Here is a 23,751-nt window from a genome sequence, read left to right as displayed (position 1 = left end):
TCGATAGGAGACATAAATTCATTTCTTAAATTAATGATGATCAATGCCGGCTCAGCGATACAAACCAAGCAGTTGAAAGGGAAAATAATTGATACTCTAATACCCCTTGCTATGCTACCCTCCAAATAATCAAGGCATGATCATATATACATAGAAAAATATATTAGTTGCTTTCCTTGACTCCCGACTCCTGAGAAAGGTCAGATTGGGGCATGGACATGGTCACGCCCCTCATTTTCACAACTACTCCATTTACCAACAACCGTTATCAGCTTTATGCCTCTTGCCGGCCTATCCGTCTAAACTGCACATGTGCCTAACTATGCTACACCATCGTTTTTTCTTTTTATTTCAAAACGCTTCTTCTTTTCCGTCATAATTTACTCTATTTTAAAATCAACGTAACCTTTCCTGCATACCAGACTTCTTGTTCACGTTGTTTTGTCAGATTTTTCTAATGTGTAACTTTTTTTTTTCTTTTTTTTCCGTTTTCAGATCCTCCCACTACTAGCTTTTTGCCACTTTGTCAAACTTTTGATAATTTATTGTCGGCCAGCTTTTGATGTGGTACGTTGTTTTTTTCAATGGCTTTCAAATGCACGAGGACTACTACTTAATGTCTTATGCATGCTTTCTCATATACCAACTCTCGGAGTTTCCTTTCCTCAATGACGTTTCTTTCACAATTGCAATTGCTTTTACGAAAAATTAATTAGGATAAATTTGAGAGGTCTTCTTTCATTCCACTTCTAGACCTTGGCGTCTTTCAAATATATCTCTTTCCTTTGGTTTGTAAAAGTAAGTTCAGGGGAGATAAAGTACCGGTTAGGCCAACCTCTCTTCAATAGTCAAGTTAACTATGATTCTAGGTAAGAAATTTAAAGTGTGTTTGGGAGTTACTCTAGAAAGTCTTTCTAATATTTTTAACAGTTGAATGGTAAAATTTTTTAAGTATTATAAATATTAAAAGTGTTTTTTAGAATCAATATCAAATGAATTCTTAAAATGCGTTTGACAGTACTTATAAGAAGTGTTTCTACCATTTCTAATACTTAAAAAATAAAAAAGTATTAAAAAGATTAAAAATATTTTTTAAAATTACTACCAAACGTACTTTTAACCGATATAGAGTGATTGTTTTAATTATCTTGTTTTGGGAAATAGCTTCATTTTTGTACTTTATTGGAGATGAGATTAGTACATTTTCCAAATAGTCAAGTGGAGTAATAATGGGGTTGTCAATTAAATAGAAACCGTGAAGTAATCTATTAAGTCTTAGCAATGATTGTTGTGCAAATGAATTTGGTTATTTCTACTATAAAAGGGATTATACATTGAAGTTATTAATATGTGATAGCCATTAGAAGGGATGAACTTGTCTTCATTTGAATGAGAGGTAATTAAATTTTACGGATATATAAAAAATATGAGTAAAATATCAATAAATATTTTGACAAAAATATTAGTGAAACGAAAATTATTCCAAATTCATGGGAATACTTAAAAAGACTTCAAAAAATGATAAAATAAATAAAATTACATTGCTAAAGTTATTTTGTAAGTGTAATTGATACAAGTAAAGTTAAGAATAATATTTATCAACTATTTAAAAAAAAATTTAAGTTCTTTTAATATATTTATTTTTAAATCAGGTTTTGATGATAACAAATCATGGCTAAATTACTAATTAGTTGAATTATAAAGAATTGCATGTGTTAATTTGGAAATTCATCAAAGAACCAAATGGATGCAAGATCAAGACCTTTGGAAGACTTTCAATCATAGGAAACATTTGTAAGGTGAATGCATGAGTGCACTTAGGATTTACATATCATTTCATGTATCTTTGAAAAACTTTGTTTATTCTTTAAAGTTACAGTTTCATCAAATCCCGAGTTTTATCAAATGAACCTTAGGCAAATCACTTCAAAATTGGCATATTAATTTACCTAAAGACCTTTCCTAAGTGTTAGAAGAGAAAATACCATAAGAAAATAGGTTTTTGGGCCAAAAATGGTGAATCGATCAAGACACTGTCCAAACCGGCTCAACCGACCAGGGTATTGATCAATCGGTTTCCTCTTTCCGATCGAGGAGTGTAAAAAACACACTCTCTCTTCCAACAGCTTTTCCTTCCCGGTCGAGGGTAACGGTCATCTACCAAGCATTAAATACTTAAACGGCTAGTGAACCAGTCGACCCCAATTCGAACGGTTAAGGCTGTTTTTTTAGTTTTCTTGGCTCCCGAAGTTAGAAACCTATAAATAGAGAGCTCCACTTCATTTATAAGCAAGAGAACACCTGCATTTATTTGTTTACCCACTTGTTCTTGCCTTAAAAGCTCTCATTTATGTTCTTGGTGCATTAAATCCCATTTGCATATCCTTTAGTGCATCTTTGTGATTCATCCTAGTCTTGAGTTGTATTTGAGCCTTTGTTGAGGTAGGTTGAGAGATTCATATTTGTTAATTGAGTGTTAAAGCCTTCAAGTGAGTTAAAACTTAAAGAGATTGTGTAAGAGCCCATTGGAGTTGGAATCCAAGTGTAAAGGTGATTAGAAGCTTGGTTAAAGTTTCAAGTTAGTGGAACTCTCATTCGATTAGGAGTTTGAGAAGAGTGGACGTAGGTAAGGAAGTGTTGAACCACTATAAAATCTGAGTTTAATTTCTCTAACTCGATCTCTTTATATTTGCTTCTCTTATGCTTAAGTTTGTTGTGTTTAAAAAGAATTTTTTAAAAACTCAATTCACCCCTCTCTTGGGTGTTTTTCTCATTTAAGATTAGCCTTTATTTTCTCAATATGCTATGATACTGAGGAGCCTGTTAGGATGATGTGGTAAGTGGGCATCTTCCAATTATGTAGTGTCCTATATTATTCTTTGATCATTCCATGTATCAATAGATGATCTCGTCCCTACATCTCCTTCCTTTTTGTTTAGCAAATTTTAAATAAATGAGTGAAAATATCTAAATGCTAAAGGTACATTTTTTTTCCTTAGGCCAGGGGAATACTCAATCTATATAAAGCATTTGGAGGTTGGTCTTTTTCTTCTCTTACTATTGTTCTTTCAATGTTTCTTTTCTTTTGTTAAGGTGTTTCTACCCCATTTCAATCATAACATTGTTTTTTGAAAACCAAACAGGACCAATTAGATCGACTTGGTGAAATGGACCAAATAGAGGTTAGACTATTGTTGGACCACTTGAGTTAGTAGTTGGACCATATGACAGACGAACTGTCCTGTTTCAAAACCTATATGCCTCCTATTCTTCTTACCCAGTTTCCTTCCCTCTAAGCCCATTTGGTTTTTCCTAATGTGTGCGCATATAAATACTACATAAATGGTTTATAGATTTCTAATGTAGGAATGAGCTTTGCATGGTGGGGAATTGAATTGAGACTTGTGGTTAACAACATGAGTAACAAACCAATGAGTTGCACAACCATTTAATTAATAATAGAATAACTATCTATACATCTTTCTTTTAAATTTTTATAATATAAAACATTTAAATGATAAATATGAAATTAATATAAATGAATTAATATAGTAATTTTTAGAATTTTAAAATAACAAAATATATAGATATATTATTTAATTAAATATTATAATTTATTTTTATATTTATCATTTAATTTGGTATATCGAATATAGACGATAAAATATTATTAAAATTTTAATTATATATATATATATATATATATATATATATATATATATATATATATATATATATATATATATATATATATAAAATAAAATATAAATGATATATTTATGATGTCCTGGTTTAACTATGGTTCAACCACTGGTCTGACCAATAAACCGTGAATTGATAACTTTTCTATTTTAATGTTCGATTTAATTCTAAAAAACATTGTACATCATACTCCTAAAATAAGATAGGTGTGGGGAGTTAACTTTTTTTTATTTTTTATTGTTACTAGGTGAAGCGTCACACATTTATACATGTTTTTTTTTTTTTTTAGAATTCAAGACTCTAGAAAAAAGTGATGGATCAAGGCTTCATTATGGTCAGTGGAGAATGGGAGGAGACTTAATATGTTTTTTTTTTTTTTAGAATTCAAGACTCTAGAAAAAAGTGATGGATCAAGGCTTCATTATGGTCAGTGGAGAATGGGAGGAGACTTAATATGTTAGGGGATGTTCTTGCAATGCCCATTATAGAGAGGGTGGAGTTAGTATAATGACCTTTCCTCTTCTTATATTTTATTCGTGAAAAACCATTGTCTAGTAGGGTAATATCCAAAGAAGGGGGGTGGGGAAGGTGAATGGGTGTATTTTTTAAGATTATAAATTATGAATTGCATTAATAACCCAATTAAATACCAAGAGATATCAGTGATAAATAAAATAACCAAAATCAAACAAATAATCAAGGGACACAAGAATTTTTATATGGAAAACCCCCCACATTGAGTATGTAGATAAAAAATCATATGGTCTAAGACCTCTAATATAAAATCTACTATTTGAGATCAAGTTACATAGAATTACTTGTTTGCTTACTCCTAAGACTTACTCTCCAAAACCTATAACTTGATCCACATCTGCAATGCAACAATCTTCAATTGTTCTAGTGAATTCTCTTTAGCTTCGTTGAAGGAATGCAGGTCTTCCAACAACCCAAGATCCAAGCTTTGAATTTTTTTTTTTTTAGAGAGTGAGAATGATAAGCCAAGTTTGGCTTAGCTTCTTTATGAGTGTCCTTCCTTAAAGAGGTTTAAGAAAGGTTTGTATAGGCATGTAAGCCCTAGGAGATTGATATCCCAAATTTTTCAAATATAATATTTTTGAATTTCCAAAAATATTCTGCCATATTATGGAAGATTCGAGATGAGCGCTTCAGCATTGGACAATTGCTTGAGTGATTTTAGCACTTGAGCGTTGCTTCCACCACTTGAGCATTCCATGTTTTTCCAAAATAAAAATTTAAACATTTTAAATTTATTTAAAATATACTAATCCACTTTTAACCCTTTAGTTACCTAAGTTGTCACCAATCATACCTTTTAGATTTACTTGTAACTTTTCAGTTGAACCAACAACAACCTTAGACCTTTAATGGAGAGTAAGTCACTATCTAAAAAGTTTCCTAAGCAAAACAAATTGAAACAAAATTGCCAACAAACAATGTACTAGACTCATTGTCATAATAATTTATGTTCATCATTTTAGGTTTTCTACTAATTTTCTTTGTTTTTGAGGCAGAATCCAAAGGGTAGTGGGTAACTCACTTGTCACAGGATCGATACCATAGAAGGCTCAAGGCGATAATTTTTGGAGCCCCTTGATACATGACAATTTTGAAGTTGCACTCGCTTAACAACATTAGTTTGTCACCGTGTTTAGTTGACTGTAGAACCTTTTCCCAAATTCCATCATCTTCCTATTAATTTGAGGATTTTATGGTTTTTCTTTAATAGGAATGCATTGTTCAAAGATATGGACACCCTTATTCCAAAACTATTAAAGGCCTTAAGCATTCATGTGTCTTTTCTAAGAAAGAGTGTATCCATTAGTGACAGTTTGACTTAGCCTAAAAAGAAACTCAAGAGGGGATCATTTTCATTGCAATCACTATCTAACCAAAAGAAAGGTAGTAATCAAGCTTCGACTCTTGAGGATCATGGGCATTGAATTGAATGGGTATTTGAGCTTTTCCTTATGATTGTTGATTCCTCCCCCTTAGTCAATGCTACATTTCAAGTCGAATCATGACCTTTACTTGATGTTCCTCCTTGAAGAACAAGGGAATAATTATAAGAATCTCTCAAAGGCAACTATTCCAAGAGTGTTCCTATTGGGTAATGGCTTATCCCTATAGCTTAATCTTTACGTTTCCATTCTTTAACTCCTAGATGGGGCTTGTTAGACCTCTCTCTTAAGTCTTTGCCTTCTTCAACTTTTTCTAAGAAAGAGACTAAGGTTGTCTCCTAAACTCTTGTTGCTTTTCAAGTTTTACAATATTTTCAGAACCGGATCGGTCATTGAACCAAAAAAATTACCAGTTCATGGTTCACTAGTCGGATCGACGGTCGAACCGCGGTTGAACCGGTGATGTAATAAATAATTAAATATATAATTTATATATTATATAAAATTAAAAATAATTATAAAATTAAAAATATATAAAATTACAAATTTTAATAATGTTTGATTTTTACATTTGGTATATTAAATTAAATGATAAAGTTTAATATTTTAAATTTTATTAAATAGAAATATGTAATATTTAAGAATGAAGATATATTTAAGATGAAAAAATTTATAATATTTAATTTTATCTTTTTGTCTTTATATTTTATTGTTTTAAAATTATTCTATTAATTAATTTATATTATTTTTTTATAATTATTATTATATTATTATTATAAAAATAAACAAGAATTTAAATATTTGCATTTTTTAAAGATTTTATATGATAAAAATTTGAAATAAAAACATTAATATTAGATTATTATTATATATATACTTTAACAACATTATGGTGTAATGCTCATGGTTCAAAGTTCAAAGACTTCAAAGTTCTGTGCGTCAAGAGGCAATGTTTTCCTCTAATCAGTCTCATTCCCAATCCCACATCGGAAGCACATGAATTTTATGTACTCCATGTGCTCTATAAATACCTTCCAACATGCCTTTAACCCAAACAAGCCAACAAATTGGGCTTGGAAGCATGGCCCAAATAAAAGTGTTATATTTAAGCCAAACATGTTATAAGCTTTCTTGTCATTTGACTGGGCCTAGCGGCTTGGACCTAAGATGGACTTATAATTAGTTTTAGTTTTGTAAGTGTTGGGCGTGGAATGGGCCTGGTGGATAATGGGCTTCTTAAATAGTAAACAAATATTTGTAAGATTAAGGAGTGGCCGGTTTGCAAAAAATCAAACGGTTTATCCGGTTCGACGGTTCAACCGTTGGTTTGAACGGTTCAATGTTGGTTTGATCACAAAAAGGTTCATTGAGATGGATCAAACCGAAAAGTTCATTGGTCGACGGTTCGACAGGCCGGTCCTGTTCAGTTTTTAAAACCATGAGTTTTGCATAAGATAATCGAGCATGAGATTAAGCTCATATTTGATGACAAGGAGCACCACATGGGGAATAAGTTGGTCATTTTCAACATCAAGGCTTTTATGTCATTCCTTGCCCTTGAAGACAACACATTCCACTGTCATATTACTCTAAAGATGGGGTTATTATGGAATTCAAGATGGCTAATAAGATTTTCCAATTTTTGGACAATCTTCTTCCATTTTTATAGCTAAAATTGTATGTACTATTTAAGGTTTTTTTTTTTCTCTTAAACTCTTGAAACTAATCGTTACTTTATTAGGTCGTCTTGCATGATCACCTTCAGAAAATTGTGGGTCAAGCTAATTAGGGTAAGGAAATTGCTACCAACAACAAGGAGAAGGCTAAGTAATTGTGGCACACTTTAAACAAGCAGTCACTTATTTAAGCTCATGTTAATAAGATGATCTTAATGCTGAAAAGGGAACTAAAGAGTAAGGAGGCACTCTTAAAGGAAAGGGAAGAGAAATTGGCTACTATTGAGGTTATTCTTTCCATTGTCTAAAAAGATATTCAAGCTCTTCAGGATGAGATTAGATCACTATTGAATCCAACTAGTACCCTCAAGGTTGAGCTTGTTTTGTCCTAGTCACTAAGGTTGGTGACTTGCCATGTTCCTTGAGAAGAAATCTTAAGAAGTGATTTACCATGCCAATACCATAGAGTTTTTGGTTGTTGATGTGGTTATTGCTTGTTTAAAGACCTTCAAGATGAGGATAGAGTTTAATTAAAGCCTTTTTTGCTTAAGTGCAATCAATATTTGAGTTTGGGAAGTACGAAGGTCGATACAAGGTTGATCTCAACAACATTGAGGAGGTCAAGGAGGAGGTTGAAGATTAAGAGAGAGAGGATGGAAATAATGGAGAATGATCCTCCCTTTTCTCACTTTTTAGGTTTTTTTTTTCTTTTTAAAGGTTGCATTTGAAAAAAAAAGGCATTTCTTGGAATACCGCCAATAATAACCGAAAGTCTAATAGGGAACACCCAAAGAGGGGGTGAATGGGTGATTTAAAACAATATTTTTAAATTATAAGCACTTTTCTTATCCCAAGATATTATAGGGATAACCTGAATATTCAAATAGGATTTCACTCAAATTAAAAATCTTATTTTTATGGTTAATTGATATCCAAAAATTAACAATACATGTTAACTATGTTAAAGATAGTAATAATCACTACTAGAATGACCAACCTAACAAACTCAACAATAATCCCAACAAATCAATAATTGGTTATAGGTATAACCACCATAAGATAACCAATTCAACAAACTCAATAACCAATTAACCAATCAATCCAATATATTTAATATCTTGAACCATAATAGATGCAGGAATAGATATAAACCTTTTAGAATAACTCTGCAAAATATTAAGTTAAAACAAATTAACTTATTTTAGGCAATTCAAACATAATATCGAATATAAAAAGATAGATAATGAGATAAAAAGTTTTTATGTGGAAAACCACCATAAACTGTGGAGATAAAAAAACCATGAGGTCTAAGATCTATCAATCAAAATCCACTATTCAAAATCAAGTCACACGAATTTGTCTGGTTGTTATACCCTAAAGACTTACTTTCTAGTACCTACAACTTTATTCACATCTGCAACGCAACAACTACTTGTTGCTCCTTAGTAGATCCTTCAGTCCTTCCGAAAGGATTACGATTTCAACCAACAATTCAAAGAATTGAATCGTTGAATGAGAGAACGAGGATGGTGTGGCAATAAGGCTTTTATCACAAGGAGTACCTCTAAAGGATAAAAACCCCAACAATCTCTAAGATCTTTATGATTTTTCTAATCTTTGATCTCTAACCCACAAAGAGTTACAAAGGAGGTATTTGTAAGTAAATTCCATAAGGATTTCAGTATTTTAAGTTTCCAAATTAGTGTTTGATTGAAATTCATTCAAGATATGTTTCTAAACATGATAGGACTGTCATGATTGCTTGAGTGCTCTAATCGCTTGAGCACTCTAACTGCTTAAGTGGGATTAATCTCTTGAGTGTTCCAATCACTTGAGTGAGATTAACTGCTTGAACGATCCTTGCTTTTTGAAAAAATATTTTAAAAACATTTTAAGCTTAAAAATGGTACCAAACCTTTTATACCTCAAATAAGCCTTATATGCCACAAGACAAACCTTTTTAGATGTGCCTATGACTTCCCAATTGGACGAACAACAACCCTTGATCTTCAATGGAGAGCAAGTCACTATCTAAAACAACTTCTATGATCAAACATAAATTGAAACAAAATTACCAACAAATAAACAAGACTCAATGTCCTAACAACATTCATAGGGAGTTGCTTAGCCAAGGTATTTAGGTCCCTTAAGCTAATGTTCTTCAAGGATTTGGCCTTAACGGGCCACCAAGAGAGGATCATTTTAGGAAGGTGCTCAACTTAGACAAATAAGGTTCCTTAGGCAAATGCCCTTGAGGGATTTGTCTATAAGGGGGTCATCAATAGACGGTTTTCTTATGGAAATGCTTGACTTGGTCAATAGAGGTCTCTTAGGCAAATACCCATAAGAGAAATTGCCTTAAGGGGTCATTAAGAGAGAGTCATCTTGAGGGGATATGTGACCTAGTTGACTAGGGCCCCTTAAGCAGTTGTCCTTAAGGGGATATGGGCTTAAGGGACCATCAAGAGAGTCCTAGGGAGATGTTTGACTTATTCAATTAAGGTTTCTTTTGTAGATGCCCTTGAGGGAAATGACTTATAGAGGCCATCAAGAGAGGGTTGTCTCATCGATCAAGATCCCTTATGTAGATGCCCTTAAGGAATATGGCTTCAAGTCAAGGGGCCATCAAGAAAGGGTCATCCCAAGTAGATGTTCAACTTGGTCAATTGAGGTCCCTTAGGCAAACTATGTTTGAGGGATTTGCGGAATTGCTAGACTTGAACTAATAAAATCACTTTCAATACGTAGTGCTTTTATCTCAAAACACTTTTGTAAAAATGAGTGAATATTTAAATACATATAAAAGGTATTTTGATAGTATTTTTAGTGATATATTATATAACAAAGAATAATTTTTAAAAAATATTTATCAAATTCTAGAGTAAGAAGTTTAAATGATTATTTGGATTTTTAAAATTGTGTCAAAAGCACCTAATTTTTATAAAGAAACAACTTTCAAATGGATATTTAATATTTTTATATAAATTAAAAAAATAATTTTTTTGAAAAATATATTAAATAATAAAAACTTCTACCAAATACTACTTCAAAAATCAGTTCAAATAATTTTATAGATTGTTAAAGAAGACTTTTAAAACTTTATTAAACAATTAAATTAGGAGACCTTCTTATCTTCTCAAATTTACTCTGAAATGCGCTTAGCTCGGTAACATGTCTCTTCAAATATGATCACCAAAATTTCAAAGAAATATATTAATTTTAAGGACATTAATAAAGTAAGATGCTGGGCTACGGCAAAAATGACCTAAGACATTGAGTGGGTGGAATGAGAGAGCTGCTGAACATGGGCCATGGAGAGTGAAGAATCACCGTCGTCAACTAAACGGAAAAACCTTTACTTATCCACAAAAATGGTATTCAAATAAATTTAGTGTTGAAGTAGAATAAACAACATGATTTCAGGTATCTCTGATCATAAACTTACTACCATTTTTTAATGAGATTTTTTCTTAGAATAAGCTAATGAAGCAACACTCCCCACATGATTAAGAAATTGACCACAGCTTAATCTATTTCAGCCATTCCAAACCTGCTATTTACTTCTCTTAGAAAATTCTCTTGTTATGATGAAATCTAATAGCACTTTGAAAATTTTCTTCATTCCCAATCTGAATCATCATTATTGCCTGTTGGTATTTACTTAATTCAACTTTGGAAGCCAACAAAGGAGGTTTGAAATTATGTAATGGAGTTATTGGTAGAGATGTATAAGTCAGATATGGGATTTATTTTGTGGGTTTAGCATATGATAATGTTTTAAGATGTCGGTAATGGATGAAATTGTTAAGCTAAGAGTCATATGATTAGATTGTGGGAGAGAAAAGGAGGCTGAGATTTATATTCATGCATCTAGTCTCTCTTGGCATGATTATGATGGATAGAATTATTAAGCTATGATTGATGATTGATAATTGATAAGACAATCTCAATTTAGCCATTTAAGTGAAAGTGAATTGGTTAATTAGAAAATGGAGAGAGAGAGAGAGAGAGAGAGAGAGAGAGAGAGAGAGAGAGAGGGAGAGAGAGATGAGAAATCCCATTTGAAATTCGCTTCAAAATATTAATGTATTGCTGATGGGAGAGAGAGAGAGAGAGAGAGAGAGAGAGAGAGAAATCCCATTTGAAATTGGCTTCAAAATATTGATGTATTGCTGAGGGGAGAATTTTCAACTCCAGTTGGACTATTTTACCAGCTTTCATGATTTATAAATGGAATGTTAGTCTTTATCAACCGCAGCAATAATATTAGATCTTCAATTATTATTCAAATCTTATATTTATTAATACTATTAATAAGCATACAAGAAAATTGATATTCAGCATTGCTGTTCAATAAAATCAGTTCAATAAGTCTAATCTATTATTTACTTTTTACTTTAAAAAGAAAAAAATTCTTTAAAGTTTATATACTTGTTTGGTTGTTGTTTTGAAGTTGTTTTTAAAAGTGAATAAAAAATAATTTTTAGAGAATAAATAGTTTGTTTTATGTTATTTATAAGAATAAAATGAAAATAAAAACAAAAACAAATAAATAATTAAAAAAATTGCAAAGAGATTCTTACGACAGAGAAAGGATGCAATTGTGATGCAAAGAGATACCTTCTTTGGTGGAATTGTTGGAAATGGATTTGGGTACCAAGTGGGCTTACTAGATCCAACTTCACCCCAATATTCTTAACCATGGAGCGACCAGAATGTTTGAGTTTTTTAACTACTCAGAAACTACTATGAATAATAATAATAATAAATCTTTTATTTTATTTTATTTTAATAATAGAAGAGAGTTTTCTATTAAAAGGTTTTTTTATTTATTTATTTAGCTTTTTAGTTTTCTATATGAAAATAAAAGTTTAGGCTTTTATGCTATGAAAATTTTGAGTGATTCTCATATTTGTAATTCCATTTATGACATAGGATTCAAAATGATGGGAACTTTGGATTTTTCCATTTCTTTACCTTAGATCAAATAAAGAGCATGTAATTTATCTTAGGTTTCTCTAGAAACTATTCTAGCGAAAACGACAACAATAAAAACCATATAGAATAATAATCTAGAGAAAACAAAACTATACCTAGAATTGGATGTTCCTAAATCAAATCCATGTGGTGTAGAACAAGTCCAAAAATGTTGAGGATTATCATCTACCCACTGGCCTTCCACCCAATCTCTCCTCATAAGGCTTTAGACACGAGAAAAGAACAAACTTTTCTGTCTTAGAGGAAAACTAGGGTTCACCCTCTGGAGGCTCTCTAGAAGAAGATAGTAAAAAAAAGTATAGAAAACCCTAACCCTAAGGAGTATATATAGGGCTCTTAGTGGGCTTACATGACTAGAGCCCAATTAGGCTTGGGTCACCTAATCTAGCCCACATGAATTAATTAGCCTTTTTAGGCTTCAATTAATTAATTAATTAATTAGTCCATGATAGAAAGCTAATTCATAAAATCTAATGCAACTATGCATTTTTACCAAAATGCCCTTATGCACACTTATTAACCTAAAATCTAATATCCTAAAAAAAATTGTGCCTCCTATTGGGATTGAGCCTAAAAAATAAAGATATGATGCAACAAAGTTACACTTAACTATCCCCTTGTTTGGTATATTGATATTGAATTGAGCATTCAACTCACATCTCTTACATTGTACATAACTTAGATGCATTAGGAGTTGCATAGAAGATACAAGTCATGGGTTCCTTGTAAATAGATAAGTTGTCCATAGTTGGTTCATGAATTTGTACAATTCAGTAGAAACTGTAGTGCACCACCTCCTAATTGGAGGAAGACTTGTCTTGGTTGTCGAGATAGGTTTCTCATGGTGAGTGTACTAGTGTATGTGATACACATGGGATAGGACCTACAGTGAATCATGACACAAGGCTATCAATTGTCATGATTCACTAAACTACTATACTACATGGACTTTCAACCTTGAGAGGATATTGAGTCTGTACCAAAATCAACAAGAGGCTTTGAATATGGGTGACCCTAAAGTGGTCATATATCCCTATGGATTGGGTTACTGTTGATGGAGGCTAGTGATAATAGGTATTCTCAATAAAGGCACCATGATATCTAATGGGATTGAGACAGTGTGTCCTAAGTGATCCAAAGGACATGTGATCATGAAATCTATGGCCATAGTAATTCCTTTACTAGAATTTGACATATGCTCAATGGAGTTAGAATATGTCATTTGATCACATTATAAGTGGGATTTGTAATTGAAGGATTTGAGAGGTAATCTTGATAGGTGATAGTACTACCTTATTAGATTATGGACACCAGTTCATGGGTTATCTGTATGTAGTGTAGGTCACGAACTTGAGCACTTGGTGTCCCATTATAACATACATAGGGTATTAGAGTGCAATTGACTCTTTGTAGTGAGATGTTTAAGTCAATTTTAAAATTTGATTATGAGGGAGCTAGTACTCATATGGGTCCCAACAGTCCCTCCTTTGAGCTTATATTCCTTGTTAGCATAACTTAAGACAATTAGATGAGTTTTTAGTTCACTTTTGTGCATAAGGGTGTTTTGGTAATTATGCAAGATTGAATAGGGATAAGTGAGCGGTATCTTTGGACCAAACTAATTGATTAATTAGGCCTTGTATGGTTAATTAATCAATCAATAACTTTTTTGCACTAAATTAAGTAACCCAAGCCCATTGTGGGTTTAAGTCACTTAAGCCTAGTAGGAAGCCTATAAATATCCCTTTAAGGGTTAGAGTTTCCAGGTCTTGCCATCCTCCTTTTTAGTTTATAGAGAGAATCCTAGCCTACATCCTTGAGATCTCCACCATCTCAGTGCTTAGACACAAGGAAGAGTCATCGGGCGGAAGGTCATGGTGTTTATGAGATCCATTACGACTTTAGAGTTATCTACATCGCTTGTAATCAATTCGAGAATATTCAGATCAAAGATATGTGACTTTATTCCTTAGATTTATGTTTTCTATGGTATCCTTATTGTTTTTTAATATTTGTTTATTTATTGCAATAGATCTAGAGAGCCCTAAGGATAATTGTATTCACCCTACGCGATCTAAGGCATGGGAACACAGTAATCCGGGGTTCCCAACAATTGGTATCAAAACCCTAAAGTAGGTTCTAGCATATTAGATCTGTTTTAAGGTGTGTTAATTGTATTTTGTAGGATTGTTTTATTCATCCCATGACCCTAAGAGATGAATGAATGAAATATTTTTATTCATTCAATTAAATATATCAATATATTTGGATTGATTGATTATAATTGTGATATGATATTTGATTATTGTTCTCTAGATTGGGTTGTACAACCCATAAGAGGTATATGATTTTTATTTGATTGTAAAAAATCTTTGCTTTCAATAGATGGGTTGTAAGCTCCATTAAAGGAGTATTGAAATTTTTATTGTTGTAAAAAATTCAGTTCTTTGTATCCATTTATGGTGACCCAAGAGAAAAGAAGGAATCTTGAAAGTTCTTTTTGAGATTCTATTTGAAGATTCTATGGTGGTTAAAGAAAGAAGAAGCAATCTTGGAAGTTTTTGGTTTGAGATCCATGGCAGCATAGTGACGTTGACTTGAACTCAAACTTGGGACTACTTCCTAATAGTTTCTTGGGACAAGCCACATATAGATTTAAAGCTTAGGAAGTTACAAATCCAATGGTTTAAACATATTGAAATTCGGAGTTGAAATGAGAGAGATATGATTGATTGAAATAAGGTTGTACAAAGTGCATGGTAGCATAGTGACGTCAATTTTGAGACAAAATCGCAGCTACTTACAGTAAGTTTTCTGAGTCAAGTAACCTATAGTTTTGAATTTTAGGAAGTCAGAAATCCAATGCTTTAAACAGGTCACAATTCGGAGTTGAAACAATTGAGATATGACTAATCGAAGTAATGTTGCACAAGGAGCATGTTGTTATTGGATTACATATGGATCCAATTCCTTTTAGTTGTTTGGGCTTCTCCTTTTGGGCTCATTTTGGTAGCAATCAGGCCTTTTGGGTTTTTTGTTTTCACTAACCCTATATTTTATTGTATAGCTATTTTTGATAGTTTAGATTTTATCCAAACTTTGATTATCGAATATGCAATAGGATCCCTAAAGACCATGAAATTTTTTTTATTTAATTATTCCCTTGTTTTTATTACATGCTCTTGATTAATTGTATATGTGACCTTGAGATATTTTGGTATTCTTAATTGGAAATAAATTTTCATGTTTTTTTTTAAATTGAAAAACTTATTTAAATTGGAATGTGTATGGTTAGGAATTTTTATTTTTTTAAAAAGAAAAGATAAGTTGGAAAAATGATTAAGAGCTTTCTTACATTTTTTAAATTAATTCTTAGAGATTTTAATTTTATTTAAAATCTTCTCAAATCTTTGAGATCTCTAAGAATAAAATATTTCTTTTAAGGAAAAACTCTTGTTTTTCCAAATCTTTATAAAATAATATTTTTCCTATTTTGCATAGGATTCCGATTGAAAGAAAATAAATTAATTTTGAAAATTCATGATAGATAATTTATAATTAAGAATGGTTACCAAAATAAGTATTAGAACCCAAAGATTTTTTTATTTATTTTTTATTTTTTTATTCTTAGTAAATTTTCATGAGAATATATTTTCCAAGATTATTTTTTAAAATTGGTTGTTGCTAAGAAAATTTTTATTTCTTTATAACAATATGTTTATTAAACTTTAGGAGATTTTCCCGTTCTTTCTTGGTGAGAGAAGGAAAACTATACCTATTGTTGATTCTCCGGGCTCTTCCCCCAAAGAGAAAGAAACCATTTTGTTTAGATAGTTCAATTATAAGGAATAAGAGAACAATTCTTTTAGCATAAGAGTCCCGATTTAAAAGATAAATAATGGATTTGAAAACTCTCATGATAGAAAATTTATGATAAGCAGACAAAATAACTTTGGAAATTTTTAGTAATTTAATAGAGATACAAATATTTTGAAAATATTTTTCAAAATAGATTGTTTAATTCTTTTTTGGAAATAAACATTTTTGGGAGTTTTTCATAAAGAATATTTTATCTATTAAGGAATTACTAAAAAGTTCAATTTTTGGTAGTATTTAATGGAATAAATTATTATGGAATTTCCATGAAAATATTTATTAAGTTGGAAAAGTGTAAGTAATAAGGAAAGTAAATCTTATGAGAATTTTTTTAATATGGGAAGCAAAAGTTCCTTTCTTGGATATGGTGCTCTCAAGATGATTCAAAATCTCATAAATTGGTAATTTCCTTATTACACAAGAGTTCCAATTTGGAAAATAAATATTTTGAAAATTTTCATTAGAGATAATTTATCATTAAAAGATTATTACCAAAAGGTTTAGTAATTTGATGGAAATAAATTTATTTGAAACAGTTCCTAGATAAAATATTTATTAATTGGAATTGTGTATAAAAGGAGAATTTTATGAAAATCTATTTTAAAATTTTGAGAGTAGATATTTTATCAAAATTCTTTTTGAAAATTACTCTCATGGAAAATTTAAAATTTCCATATTGGTATTCTTCTATTACACTAGGTTTCCTATTAGAAAATAAATATTTTTGGAAATTTTCAAAGTAAATAATTTATTTATTAAGGAAATTACTAATAGTTTTAAAATGTTTTTTTTATCTCAAAATATTAAGTGGGAAAGGGTCTTAGGCAAACCCACAACCTCCATTGTTAAGCCCATCTTGATTTGGGTTCGTCACCACCCCCACAGTGGGTTAGCCCTAAGAATCAAGAGATATGGACTCTCCACATGGACGAGATTAGATATGTCTGTACTGAGAGCAACCACTCTCACGGTGGGGTTCTTTACTTGGTGACATTGATAGTTCAAGGAAAATGGTTATACACTTAACATTGGATATGAAGTCCTAAAATCACCCCACATGGTCCCACTTGCATAGTCCATGGGCCAAATAAAAGGTATGTTGATCTTACCTTTAGATACCTTTATGGAGAATCAAAAGGCAATTAAATCATTAAAACCATTTCATTCAATTGAACAAATAACAACTGGTCACAATTATAATCATCGTATTGACATACATTCTTCTTTTTGGTTCATGTGATAAATAAAACAGCCTTGAAAAATAGAGTTAACACACCTTAGAACATATCTAACATGTTAGAACCTACCCTAGGGCTTTGATACCAGTTGTTAGGAACCTCGGATCACTTCGTTCCCATCCCCTAGATCTCGTAGGGTGCATGCATCTATTCCTAGGCATCTCTAAATCTATCATAACGCAAACATATGGTTATAAAAACCATTATTGATACCATAAAAATCATAAATCTAGATAATAAAGTCACATACCTCTAATCTAAATGTTCTCCAATCGATTCCAAATGATGTAGATAACTCCAAAGTCATAATGGATCTCATAAACACCATGATCTTCAGCCCAATGACTCTTCCTTGTGTCTAGGCATTGAGATAGTGGAGATCTCAAGGGTGGAGGCTAGGGTTCTTTCTTTAGACTATAGGGAGAAAATAACAACACATGAAAACCTTAACCTCTAAAGGGGTATTTATAGGCTTCCTATTGGGCTTAAGTAACTTAAGCCCACCATGGGCTTGGGTCACTTAATCTAGCCTAAAAAGGTTGATAATTGATTAATTAAACCATACAAGATCTTAAATAATCAATTAGTCTAGTCTAGAGATACCATTCACTTATCCCTATGCAACCTTACATAATTACCAAAATGCCCTTATGCACAAAAGTAAACTAAAAACTGATCAAACCTCTATAATCTATGCCATCAAGAAATATGAGCTCACAACAGGGAACATTAGGACCCATAAAAGTACTAGTTCCCTCAAAATCAAATTCTAAAATTGACTCAATATCCCACTATAACGAGTCAACTACACTTTAATAGCTTATGTATATTACAACAAGACACCAAGTGTTTGGGTCTATGACCTATTATCCACTGCATGTAGACTTCCCATGAATTTATGTCTGTAATATAACAAGGTAGTGCTATCACCAATTAAGATTACCTTTCAAATCCTTGAGTTACAGATCTTACTTATTATCTGATCAACTGACATACTCTAACTCCAAGGAGCATATGTCAAATTCCACAAAAAGAATTAGTGTGGCCACAGATTTCATAATCACATGTCCTTTGGATCACCTAAGGGGATACATTATCTTAATCCCATGAGATATCATGGTATCTCTATTGAGAATACTTGTTGTCACCAACCTCCATCAATAGTGACCCAATCCATAGGGATACATGACCACTTTAAGGTCTCACCCATAGGTCAAAGTCTTTTTTTTTTTTTTTTTGGGCACAAACTCAATATCCTGTCAAGGTTAAGAACATTATTGTATAAATCGAACCGGATCGGGTAGTCCAACCAATTAGTTGAGGTAATTGGCCCGCCTTTGATTTGGACTGTTGTCGAACTAGTCAAACCATCCAGTTTTCACATAACTGATCAACTAGCATTTTGACCAAAATAGATTGGGCTTAGCCGCTTTCCCATGACCTAGAGTTGGGTTGATTGCCTAGGCCCATTACCACTGTTTTGCTTACTTTAAGACTACACCTACCTATATATATACTATAGTTATAAGCCATAAGTTTCTGACGTGGGATTCTCTCAAATAATGAAAATAAACACAGTCCTTAGAAGGGCTCAGACCAAGGACTTGTCATTCACAAAAAAAAGTAGGAAGCCACTATAGTGGGTGACTCTTTTAATATATATAATGTTGGAATTTTTTATATTAACTCTCTTTTTAAAATTTTATCATATAAAATATTTAAACAAATATAAATATTAGTTATTTATATTCAATTTTATTTTTATAATAAGTATGAAAATACTATAATTAATTAATATAATAAATTTCAAATTTTAAAATAATAAAATACATAGAAAAATTAAATATTCTATTTTTTTTTCATTTTAAATATATTTTCATATTTAAATATTTACATGTTTTATTCAATATATTAATATATTCATACTTATCTTTATAATTTAATTTGGTATATCAAATTTTAAAAATAAAATATTATTAAAAACATTAATGATATATTTTTAAATTTTTTCAAATTTAATAAAATATAAATTTTATATTTATGACATCACCGGTTCAACCACGGTTCGACCATTGGTCCGATTGCTAAACCGTAAATTGATAACTTTTCTGGTTCAATGATCGATTCAATTCTAAAAACATTGGTTAAGAGTTCATGCAATATAATAACTTGGTGAATCATGACAACTAATAGCATTACTTCATGATTCATTGTAGGTCCTATCTAGTGTGCATCACATACACTAGTGCACTCACATGGGAAACCCATCCCAACGGCTAAGACAAGTCATCCCACCAATTACGAGGTGGTGCACTACAATCTCCACTGGATTGCCCAATCCATAAACCGATTGTGGACAATTTATATACTTACAAGGAATCCATGAATTATATCTTTTTTGCAACTCCTAATGCACCCAAGTCATGTACAATGTAAAAGGCATGGACTAAATGCTCAAATGAATGTCAATACACCAAAAGGATAGTAAGAGGATAGTTAAGTTTAATTAGTACATTTTTTAAATCTTGAATGAATTAGTAGATTTTCATAGAATTAATTTAGTTTAGTTAATTTATTAACTTAATTAACAATATTAGTAGCTTCCCAATTTTTTCAAATTTTTTTTATATTTTCATTCGTAATTAATTAGTACATTTGCAATAAGTTTGATTGACATGATTACTATATTTGCAATAAGTTTATTTTTAATTACTTGTTTAATTTAAATTTTTATTCAATTGTAATGAAATAGTATATTTTCAATAGAGTTGCAATGGCTAGTGGAAGTGGAGGTGGAGGTAGAGGTGGAGGTGGAGGTAGAGGTACAGGTGGAGATGGAGGTGGTGGGAGTGGCACATTCGACCGAGATTTAGCTTGGAAGTATTGTTCACCATTAGAGGGAAACCGAAATGGGACAATTTGTAATTTTTATGGGCTGGTGATGAAGAGTGGAGGCATTAGTCAATTCAAGTATCATTTAGCGCATAGAGACCCGAATAACAATACCAAAAAGTATCTTTCAGTGCCACCCGAAGTGAAAGAAGAGATACGAGAGATGTTGCATGAAAAAAGTAAAGCAAAACAAAAGAAAGCTATAGATATTGAAGAGATCAGAGATCAATTACGTGGCACTATGGGGGCTAGGCATACACATGACATGGATGAGGATGATGATGATGATGAAGATGAAGAAGTGTACATGTATCCAGCAAACATGGACCTGGATGAGCGGGATGCTTATCAAGAAGCGGTTCGTGCATCGAAGGCAACAGAATGGGAGCAACAACAACATGAAAATCTTGTAGGAAGCAAGCGTAAAACAGGGGAGTCATCACGACGTAGTGGTGCACCGATAATGCGGAAATCTCAAAGTATGCGACATTTAGACCCATCACCGCCTATTGCACCCTCACTCTACAAGTCTTCTAAGGTAAAACAAAAAAATATTAAAGATATGTTAAAGGGTGGTTCAATTAAAGAAACGATGGGACGCTTAATAAGCAAATTCTTCATTTATGATAGTGTCGCGCCTAATAAAGCAAACTCTCACCACTTCAAGAATATGATTATTGGTGCACAACAAGCAGGTAATTTTTAAGTTCTCAAATTTTATATTGTTTTATACCTTCAGTAGGTGTGGTCTTTTGTGTCATGTTTTAAATATTTCTTACATATGATTTGTAGGAATGGGAATCGAACCTCCATCTCCATATGAAATAAAGAATAAGTACTTGGAAATGGAGTACAAATATATGGAAGCTTATGTGAACCAACAAAGAGAAAAATGGAAGACATATGGTTGTGCCATAATGTCAGATGGATGGACAGGGCCCACGAGATTAAGCATAATTAATTTCATGGTTTATTCAAAAGGGAGTACGGTGTTCCTCAAGTCAGTTGATGCATCCAACAGTATCAAAGACCACAAATACATATACAAGCTATTGAAGAATGTTATCAAAGAAGTCAGGGTAGATAATGTGGTCCAAATTGTCACAGATAACGTGTCAGCATTTGTGAAAGCAGGGAAGTTGTTGATGAAAAAGTTTAACTTATATTAGACCCAATGTGCGACACACTGCATCGACTTAATGTTTGAAGACATTGGGAAAAGACCTAGTACTGCCGAGGTAATACGCAATGCTCGCAAGATAACTAACTTCATTTACAATCATTGTTGGTTACTTGCAGAAATGAGAAAGTACTGTGGTGGAGACATTGTTCGACCAGGAGCTACAAGGTTTGCTACAAACTATATTGCTCTTGAAAGTCTTCTTAAAAAAAGGGCTGATTTGAAGAAATTTTTTATGAGTGATGAATGGACACTATACAAGCTTAGTCGGACAAACATTGGACGAGATATAGAGAAACTAATGTTTGATCATCCGTATTAGGATAGAATGAAACATGTTGTTTCATACTTTGAACCACTATACGTGGTGCTTCGAATCATTGATTCAGAAGTTGTTCCAACAATGTCGTTTGTGTACAAGCTTATGCAAGTGATGAAAGAAAATCTCAATCGTCAACAAGTTGGCGATTGGATCTTCAAAATACTTAAAGATCGTTGGGAGAAAACACTAAAACATCCACTTCATGCAGCAGGTACTTAATTTTCATCAATTGTTACTTTGATTTTATTTCATTTTCTCTTACACAATACTAAATCTACATAATTTTATTGTAGCATACTTCTTGAATCCAAGGTTTCAATATAGGCGTAGAGTTGGTAGTGATCCATATTTAATTCAATCAGTCCATGAAGTATTTGCTAAATTAGACCTACATGCTGAATCGGTTGGTCAATTTGGAAATGAGGTAAATAAGAAACTCTTATTTTACTAAAATCTCTTATTTCATTCATCATTTTATTTGAACATTTACTAACAAATATTATTAACAATTTAAGTTATGAATACATAGCTTGTGCTTTTTCGAGATGCAAAGAGAGGACTCAGTGATCGAGCGGCGATTGCATCAAGGTCAACCATGGTGCCCGGTAAGTACTATTTCTTAATAGAAAAAAAAAATTGATTATCATTATTGTAATTTCATCACATAAGTATTTATATAATTATGAATTCCCTTGCAGCTGAATGGTGGTTGATGTATGGGAACCAAACACCTACATTGAGAAATTTGGCCATTAAAGTTCTCTCACAAACTGCGTCATCTTCTGCTTGTGAAAGAAATTGGAGCACATTTGCTTTAATCCACACAAAGCAACGCAATCGTTTGGCTTACTCCAGACTACAACAATTAGTTTTCTGTTACTACAATATGAAGCTAAAGTTACGCGATATGGAGGCAGAAAATGATCGAGTTGCTGAGAAAGATTACCTTGATCTTCTTGACATTTCAGCCGAGGTGGGTGAAGAAAAAGAGAATCAGTTATTCCAACGGGTCAGACCTATACACTTAGATGATGAAGTTGGTAATCCTGATCCACGAATTGCTGCTCATGCTCGAGAATTTGGAGTTGATGTTGAACGTGTGTTGTCCGAAGAAGTTCACAGTGAAAGTTTTAGCAAAGATACTGAGGATTCATTTCAAGGGGCATTGAATTCCCACCAAGAGGTTTACTCCACAAGTATTGGCCAAAGTAGTAGACCTAGTGCTGCTGGTACTTCTGCTTCTGGTTACGATGGTTCAAGAGGTGGAACTGATGATGGAAGTGATCACGCAGGAGGAGATATTGGGGAACGCCAACAAAGTCAATATCCAATGAGTCAATTCACTTATGAAAATGATTTCACGCATTGCACACAAGATGAAGACCATGGCTCTAGAAGAGCTGGTCCAGGTATAGGATCTATTGGGAAGCCATACAAAGGAAGAGAACGGACGATGACTTCATATAACGAGGAGTTACTTTCAAGGAGTTTTGAATCTATGAGTATAGGAACTCAATTTAGTGACTCCTCAAATGAGGCTAACGTTTACCCTCCTTATGTGATGGGTTATGGTCAACCTTCAAGTTCAACTGATGAAGAGTATGGTATCCCGACCTACCCCTCTGCTGCACAAATGTCTTACCAAGTTCCATATCAAATGCAAGGAGGATTTGACATGAACACATGGGTCAATCTTGAGTATCCTATCCATGTAGAGGCAGTGGGTAGGACTCAAGAGATATATGCATGGCATGTTAGAATTTTTAACCAATATTATCGAGGCTCAATGAGTTGGTACCAATATTGTCTCCAACAGCAAGACGGGGTTCCTTCATCTACCAATTCCATTGAACCACATCGATCCTCATTTTGGTACTAAAGGGTCATTGCAATATAATATGTACAAATTATTGATATTTAATGAAATCAAGTCTTTCATGAAGCTTCA

At 32.3% G+C, this 23,751-nt stretch overlaps 1 protein-coding gene across 1 annotated transcript; it reads left to right on the top strand.

The window, feature by feature from the left end:
* Nucleotides 1-21,077: 21,077 nt before the first annotated feature.
* Nucleotides 21,078-23,751, top strand: LOC132255049 (uncharacterized). The gene is made up of 4 exons (XM_059742673.1): nt 21,078-22,014; nt 22,097-22,227; nt 22,333-22,408; nt 22,502-23,751. Exons 1-4 carry the CDS (start codon nt 21,810-21,812, stop codon nt 23,680-23,682), a joined length of 1,593 nt encoding a protein of 530 aa, XP_059598656.1. The 5' UTR covers nt 21,078-21,809; the 3' UTR covers nt 23,683-23,751.

This window comes from Vitis vinifera, chromosome 14, assembly GCF_030704535.1.
Source record: "Vitis vinifera cultivar Pinot Noir 40024 chromosome 14, ASM3070453v1".
NCBI lineage: Eukaryota > Viridiplantae > Streptophyta > Magnoliopsida > Vitales > Vitaceae > Vitis > Vitis vinifera.
Note: the sequence above shows the minus strand (reverse complement) of the source record. Positions and strands in the feature narration are given on the sequence as shown.

What these genes read in the sequence shown, in the direction of transcription:
- LOC132255049 (XM_059742673.1), top strand. Translation starts at nt 21,810, where the DNA reads ATGAAACATGTTGTTTCATACTTTGAACCACTATACGTGGTGCTTCGA. An exon ending in ACATCCACTTCATGCAGCAG is followed by an intron (nt 22,015 to 22,096) that starts GTACTTAATTTT and finishes ATTTTATTGTAG; the next exon opens with CATACTTCTTGAATCCAAGG. An exon ending in TTGGTCAATTTGGAAATGAG is followed by an intron (nt 22,228 to 22,332) that starts GTAAATAAGAAA and finishes ATGAATACATAG; the next exon opens with CTTGTGCTTTTTCGAGATGC.